This window comes from Carassius gibelio, chromosome B1 (genome assembly GCF_023724105.1).
Source record: "Carassius gibelio isolate Cgi1373 ecotype wild population from Czech Republic chromosome B1, carGib1.2-hapl.c, whole genome shotgun sequence".
Classification (NCBI taxonomy): Eukaryota; Metazoa; Chordata; class Actinopteri; order Cypriniformes; family Cyprinidae; genus Carassius; species Carassius gibelio.
In genome coordinates, this window is record NC_068396.1 from 16,290,554 (window position 1) to 16,298,733 (window position 8,180).

Consider the following 8,180-nt stretch of genomic DNA (forward strand, 5'->3'; position numbering starts at 1 on the left):
ATGGCAGTCTAATTAATCTGAGAAATTAACGTTACCATTGACAGCCCTTCTTATAACATTTACCCCAGTGCCGTCAGTTGTGCCTCCTATCTTTCAATGTTTCACTAAATATTTTAAAATATCTCTCCACAGAGAAAAGCTGAAGCAGTTGATTGAGAAGCGCATAGGAAAAGAAAACTTTGTGGAGAAGCTGGCCTTTATAACCAAACACGAACTGTATTCTCGTGCCGCTCAGAAACCTCAGCCAGCCTTTTCCACCCCAGAACACATGCTGTTTGATCATGAGTTCACCAAACTTGTTAAAGAGTTGGAAGGTCAGTCTTGGAGCCCTGAACACAAACCAATAACACTTTTCCCTCGTTATTAACATCTGTGAGTGATCCGATCACAAGTGCACTGTTTTAAATTAAATCTAAATATGATGCAGAACTATAGAAATTCCATTGTTGAAAAAAAAAAAGTTTATTTTCTGGGTTAATTATTCTTTTAAGAATCCAGGGGTGCATAGCCACCATCACTCATAAGTAATAACTGCATTATTATCACTGCCATTTTGTGTTTTAGTACTAAAGTGTCATTATGTTGTTGTTCACTCTTCATTATGTGCTTCATAAAATGTTCATTTTGTTAATGTCTTCCATTCAATAAAATTAAAGTTTTTCATTAAATTAAAGATTCTACATTTATATTTAGTAATAGCTCATCAGTGGTGACTATCTCAAAGTGATGTCCAATATAGCAAAATTTTGTAGTTTTGTATCAATGTTATTTTACAATTTTCTGTGGTTCTTTATTTGTTTATAGGTATGATAACAAAAGCAGTGCTTAGGTCAAGCGAGGAGGAGAAAAAGGAAGAAGAGGTGAAGAAAACACTAGAACAGCATGACAGCATTGTAACCCAGTACAAAGAGTTGATTAGAGAACAGGTAAAAATACATCAAACTATATTCCATTCCCACATTTATGTCTGTGCAAGGTTTCAAAGTAGTCCTTTTGATATTTTCAATGCATGTAGCATATTCAATTATTTTCAGTTATTCCTGTAGCAACAATAATTTGCACACCTCATGAGTCTATTTTTATATGAAAATCACACACAATTTACATGCAGATGTAAAGAGTCTTGTAAAAAGCAGTCTCTTGCACATAATTGTCTCTTCATTTAAGTTATTTATTGAATTTTTGATTATTATCCGTACCTATCTTAAAGCTGAAATGTCAATACACTTAAATTCAAATAATTTTTTATGTTGTGATTCAATCAATGCACCTAGAGCAACTTTTGTGAGATGACCCCTTCAAATGATGATGTTCAAAAGTGTGCAAATGTTACCAAGAATTGACGAACAAACAACTATTTTCTATATTTATTTAGAGCTCTTGATTGCTACCATAGGTAGCCCTACTGGATCTTAATCCAGACAAGTGAATCCTTATGTATTTGGCTTGTAATATAGCTAATATGATTATAGTATTATAGGGCTATAATTGGTATAAGGATAACTAAACCTTTACAACTTATGACTGCAGAAAAGTGGGTTACCCCTTCTTGACATCACTGGTTTCTTTTTCCTCTGTAGGGTTTTAGAAGGAAAAATAGGCATATGTTTAAATCACACATTAATTTTCCATTTCTCCGTTTAATTGCAGGATTCTCAGATAAATGAGCTGAAGGAGCAAGTAACTTTGCTGACTTCCCAGAATGAAAAGTTGCAGAACACCACAGCACAGCAGTTATCTCAGATCCAGCAGCACAAGGATCAGTATAACATCCTCAAACTCAAACTAGGTACTGAGCAGATTTCAGATATATATCAGCAGAATTAGCAATATTTGACTAGGAGTTACTGTTACAATTGGTCTACCCTTTCTTCACGTTTTTTAGGTAAAGATAATCAGCAGACAGGTAATCAGGCAGAGGCAGCACATGTGAACGGCCTGCAACCGGAAGAGCTGAGCCAACTCCGAGAACAACTTGAGGAACTGCAAAGACAAAACCAGCTGCTGCAGACACAGCTGACTGAAAAGGACTCTCTAATAACCAGTCTGGTATGAGATTGTTCATTGTATTTCCTATCATGTATGCTTATGAAAGATGATCGAACCAATTAGAGTAGGTATGGGGTGGGCAACACGTGCAGCCCCGTCCCCGTTCTTCAAGCTGCAGCCGGGTGTATTGTGAGTTTACTCAACTGTATTTTGGCACCATGAGTTGCCTTTTAGCGGAAAACACAGTGTATTCATTTTCAAGTGCGCTAATTCCTGTTTGTGTCGTCAATCCGGCAACCTGCATGTGCATCAAGTCTGAGGAGGAGGGGTCTGGTGAAAAAACCCCTATCCAATATTTAGAATTGGGTCTGCAATACCTAGTTCAACCACTCTGTGAAAGTCCTACATACAGTACCTTTAATATATATTTGTATTTAATTTACTGCAGACATTACTTAAATCTTCAATGTCCCATGATCCTTCAGAAATTATTGTAATATACTGATTTGGTGCCCAAGAAACATTAACTATTACAATGTTGAAAAAAGTTGTTGTGCTGGATATTTTTGTGGAAACTTTCTTGTGGGATACTTGTGTGAGAAAAATCATACAGATCTGAACAGTAGTGGTATATTTGGTTTGTGCTCAACAGAAAGCTGAAGGAGTGCCATCAGCAGAGGGTTCAACTTCAGAGGTCACAGAATTACAAAAGGTAAAATTCCAACCTTTTTCTCCAATATATTTCATACAAAACGCTAATAATATATACCAAACACGTTGAACAGAGTTGAAAATCTAGTTTTTTTTATGTTTGATTGCAGGAGGTGGAGTTGTTGAAAGCACAGCTGCAGAGCCAGACCGCCGAGATCACACAGCTACAGAGTGAAAGACAGGAGCTACTCCGAGGATCGGAGACCACAGTAAGTGTGTTCCAATAATTGTGCGGTCTCATCTTCAGATAGCATTCCAACAGACCACCTGTATTTCAATCTAAAGGAGTCATCATGGACAGGCTTTTTTTCATCAGTCCACTAGGAGTGGAGGGGAAACACTGTGCTTCTATTTTTAAGGATTCAAATTGCTACAAGATGATGAGAATTGATTTTCTAAATAATAATTAACAAAATAAAATTGGCAGCTGTGAGAGCAGTGCAGCACTCAGACAGTTTAAAGGGGGCACTTCATTCCATGAGCAGCTGTTGGGTAGATAAAAAAAAAAAAGTGACATAGACAAGTATGGGGACCCATACTCAGAATTTATGCTCTGCATTTAACCCATTCAAAGTGCACACACACTAACACAGTAGTGAACACAAACACACCGTGAACACACACCCAGAGCAGTGGACAGCCATTTATCCTGCAGTGCCTGTGGAGCATTTGAGGATTCGGTGCCTTGCTTAAGGACACCTAAGTCATGGTATTGAGGGTGGAGAGAGCGCTGTATATTCACTCCCCCCACATACAATTCCTGCCGACCCGAGACTCGAACTCGCAACCTTTAATATAAAATATAAATAATCAATCATACCAAGTTGTCATTATAAATATTTAGATCCGCTGTAAGTATTTACTTGACCTCTTAGTGTCAACTGTCTGTCAATTCTAAGAATGTTACTTTAAGGAAACTACTTTCCTTTTACTTTCCCGCCTGACCTGGTGATCAGTGATCTATATAGAGTGATGATGTCACACCCTCAGGATTTGAATTAGCCAATGAGTAATGGTACCTTTTGGAGGAAAGTTTTACAACCTTTTTTTTTTTTTTTCCAGTATGGTGTCTTGCATATGAAATTAGATTGAGGGGTTCAAGAGAAGAATCTTAAAGATTCTTATGAAACTAATGTGTTGCATAGGCATCAACATATAATATACACTCTCATTTAGATCATGAAAATACAAACTCATAGATACCAAACATCATATAAGTAAGGTTATATTAACTAGTTATCCATCATAAGCATGTATACAACATACACAATACACAATATACAAGAACAGGAACAGCACGCACAATGCACTAAAATATATGTGAATTAATTAAAAGAGAGTTTTTTTAGAGTCCCTTTTTATGTGCATTATGTGTCTGTTTTTTAGAGACTTGAGTTGAGAGTTGCTTAGCCACATTCCTGGGCGTCTTAAACCTAGTTTTATCAGATAGTGTGCCTATGCTTGCTATGGAACCAGACAAGAACTTACCACCTTACTTAAGAATTTAGACAAGAACTTGCCACCATCTATTAATGGTTTTAGTTTCATATTTAAAGAATTATTCAATTTTTTGTAATACTCTCATTTGTAAATACATGTAAATGCCACTTTAGAAGCAGCATCTGTGCCACCTCTGCAGTGTCACATTGAATACTATCATCCAGAAATGAAAGAGGCAGGACAAAAACCTGAAATTTTAAGTAACTTTTATTACGTAACTCCTGACATTTCAATTAAGTAAGATACTGAATTGAAGTTTGATTCAAAGTCCACCAGAAAAACTAAACCGTTCACAAGGTACCTGATCCTACAATACACACACATTTTCAAATTTCACTACATTTTGTGTTTAAAGCTACTTTAAAATGTCATTTTATTTCTGTGATGGCATATCTACATTTTTATCATTGTTACTCCAGTCTTCATTGTCACATGATCCTTCAGAAATCATTCTAATAGGCTGATTTTGTGCTCAAGAAACATTTCTTATTATTACTATTAAAAACAGATTGTTTTTCAGGATTTTCCTGATTTAATTTATTAAAATGTTATTTGAAATAAAATATTTTATAACCGTGTAAAGTCTTGTCCCTTTTGATGCACCCTTGCTTAGTAAAAGCAAAAAATAAATAAATGCATTTGTATATGTAACTGACCTTAAACATTTGAACGAAATGGTTCAGTATTGTCTGTCTTTCAGGCTGCAGCTCCAGGAGGAGACATTGTCTACACAGAGAAGACTGCAGAGTTAGAGAGCAGGCTCTCTGCTCAGATAGCAGAGACACAAAAGCTCAAGGTGACTTCTCCCTAGAAGAATGGCCGCCTTCCTTTTTTCATTTTTCACTCGTTTACTTATTTTATGGGCTTTTACATTTTACATAACTTCCCATTTAACACTTTCTTTTTTTCTGTCCTACCCTGTCTTTCAGGGGGAAGTTAAAACACTTCTAGATAGTAAGGAATTGATGGAGAAAGAGCTTGCTTCAGCCACGAGCACAGCTGCCATCATGCAGGCAGAGAAGAGCAAGTTGCAGCAGGAGGTGCAGGAGTCCAAGAAGGAGCAAGACGATCTTCTCATGCTACTCGCTGACCAGGACCAGAAGATTCTGAGCCTGAAACAGAGACTCAAGGACTTGGGAGAGACGGTACATTGCTCACAATAATTCAGAACATAGTTTCACTGGCTTTGTATTCATCAAATGTCATTTTGGCTTCTTGCATTTCTTCAGTTCAGTCTATTCTTGGTTCTGATTTGACTTTTCACCCACAGATTGAAGATGAGGATGAATTGGATTCAAGGGACCAGTTTGATGATGATGATGATGATGATGATGAAGAGGAGGACGAGGACGAGGGGTGTAATGAATAAAAAAAGTATTGACTGAGTATTGAAGTGAAAGACTGCTAATATTAACCTGTCACTTACACGCTTAGAGAAAGATTTGTAAGCCTTCTGGTTTTTAGAAGAATCCTTTATTTCTTTACTTTCTTCATCACTGCTTTTTAATTTTTAGAATTTATTTTGCAGTGGACAGAACAATCCAACTAACTGAACCAGACTCATTTCAAGCTTAGAATTTATTTAGATAATAAATACAGATAGATACTTTCTTTTTGATCAACATTCCCAGTGCTTATGTCCTGGTAACATACTGTGGAGGATTCTGGAGAGCTATTTGCACTGATGATGGAAAAGAGACAATAAAGAAAAGATTTGCTTCTTTGTTATACATAGTGCAAAGCCACAAAGAAAGTTCAGTCTGCATTTCCTTACAGTTTGACAACTTGTAAGTGTCTTGATGATGGATGGATGTGTTCTGTAAGACATGCCTTCTCTGCTCAGGTGCATAGTGGACTCTGTTTAACATCTCATTCAAGTTTTGTCCTTTTCCTGTTTCGCCTTAGATTACTGCCTGCTCAAATGGCTATTGTTGTTTTTTTTTTTCTTTCATCTATTCCTCCAGGTCAGCAGTTATCAGAATTGTTCATTCACACATTCATATCCACAAATGTTCAGACACACTCAACCCACTTTGCATTACATTGTGTTAATACTATGTGTGCGTTCTTCAGTATAACACTTCTGAAGTCCCACTTAATGTCGGGATGCTACATTTTCAGGTTCCTAAAAAAACTGGAGAGGTATACTTGCGAAATTTGATTCAAGTTTTGGTTAATTTATGGATAAACATGCCTCCTTAGAATAAACTATATAAATGCTTGTCTGTGATGTTTAAGTTTTAAACTAAAGGTTTTAATTCATGTTCTTGATCTGTGTTTTGTTCAATATACAGATGTGTTTGAGGAATGAGTGAGAACTTTCCCACTGTTAATTCCCACAAATATAATTTTGCCATGAACTGCATTCATGATCATGTTGGATAATGAATTATACAACAATAATTTAGGAATTGTAATATTAAAGTTCATACATCAGGTTTTGCAGCTTTACAGACAACAATCCCATAAAACATTGTGTGCTGGCAAGAAAAAAAAAACTACTATATAATTAAATGTTTGCTATTTGTACACCACCGTTTTTTTCTGTTAAAGATAGTATTAAAAGCAAAAGTATCCAAACTGCAATATTATAATTTTTTTATTATTTTAAATATTTTTCTTTTTTACAAATGTTAATAGTGTGTTTTTATTTTTATATTTCAAAACATTTACCTGTGATGGAAAGCCCTGTTTTCAGGAACCAGTGCAGAGAGAGACAACAAGAAGAAGACAAGTGTATCAGAATCCTTGCTAAAATTCATGGACCTGTGACAGAAAGTGGCCCCCTTTTCCAAATGGATACGCTGTACTATAGAGTAATTCTGTCATTTAAAGAACAGCATTTATTTGAAATATAAATATTAAGCTATAGAATAAGAATATGCATCTTTGAACAGCTACCAGTCAAGAAAGATTGAAACAAACTGGTGTATTTCTGATATTTACCAGCAGGGCCTACCGGGACCACTCTGACCAGCCAAATCCTCAGATTAAACTATGTATTCTGTGATTAATCAAAAAAAGAACACTGAATACCCCATCATCATACTGTTAAAAAAAACGAATAAATAAATACGTTTAGAAATAATAAATACAGTATTACAAATATTAATAAGCTATTACAAAAAAATCGATAAAAAAAACGTAAATACGATATAAATCGTATTTAGGCATGATCTTGATTGCCGATGTAACTAAAAAAAAAAGTCCGACCGGATTTATAATTTATTGTGTATCACGCACATATACTTAATTTATTTATTTGCATGTTTTTCGTTCATATGTGACCCTCTGATTGTTTACTGTGGGACTGGGGGAGGGGACAGTGTTCTCAAACACAGGTTATGGGCTATGGGTTATATCATCTCTCATCATCTCCCCACCCTTTGCTCCACCGCAGCGCCGACTCACACCCATAGACCTCGAAAGACGGGACGGACGGTGAACGGAATACACAGAATGAACATGGGCGGGTCTTAGTGCGTGCAAGTACTTTCTTATTGGACAGGTCTAATTATCACAAAAACGAAGGTTTGTTTTGACTCTTAACCATATCTTTAAACAAAATTAGTATTAATGTTTGTCGAGAATGCTCTTAATCATTCGCAATTATTGTCCAGACAAATGCTCGTATAACATGCACACCGCCGTGTCACGTGGTATATGTTACTTTTCACTTCGCTGTAGAAGCTTGGACCAATCATAGTAGTTTTGTGATTACTGACTAAGACTTTTATTTAATGATTTTATAGAGATTATGTTATAATATTTATATTTGTTTCCCGGATAACAGTTCTCTGAATTAATACATTTAAACGATTACACATTATAGTGTATATATGTATCGAATTAAAAGAACAGTGTTTTGGGATTTGAATGAAACTCAATGGTGCGTTTGTCTTTCTGAGCGCCCAAGCGCCCCTTTAGGAAGACAAGTTTGCGTCCCATAATGAACACTAACAGATGCCAGCTGATGCTCA

At 35.9% G+C, this 8,180-nt stretch overlaps 1 protein-coding gene across 4 annotated transcripts in view; it reads left to right on the forward strand.

The window, feature by feature from the left end:
• Nucleotides 1-6,786, forward strand: part of uso1 (USO1 vesicle transport factor) — a 28,524-nt gene extending 21,738 nt beyond the window's left edge. For all 4 annotated transcript variants that reach the window (XM_052545619.1, XM_052545621.1, XM_052545620.1 and 1 more), the window contains 9 exons: nucleotides 133-314; nucleotides 805-926; nucleotides 1,651-1,789; nucleotides 1,886-2,049; nucleotides 2,642-2,701; nucleotides 2,811-2,909; nucleotides 4,901-4,996; nucleotides 5,130-5,345; nucleotides 5,471-6,786. In XM_052545619.1, coding sequence (XP_052401579.1) covers nucleotides 133-314; nucleotides 805-926; nucleotides 1,651-1,789; nucleotides 1,886-2,049; nucleotides 2,642-2,701; nucleotides 2,811-2,909; nucleotides 4,901-4,996; nucleotides 5,130-5,345; nucleotides 5,471-5,569 — 1,177 coding nt within the window. In that variant the 3' untranslated portion in view covers nucleotides 5,570-6,786. The remainder of the gene's footprint in view (nucleotides 1-132; nucleotides 315-804; nucleotides 927-1,650; nucleotides 1,790-1,885; nucleotides 2,050-2,641; nucleotides 2,702-2,810; nucleotides 2,910-4,900; nucleotides 4,997-5,129; nucleotides 5,346-5,470) is intronic.
• Nucleotides 6,787-8,180: the final 1,394 nt, after the last annotated feature.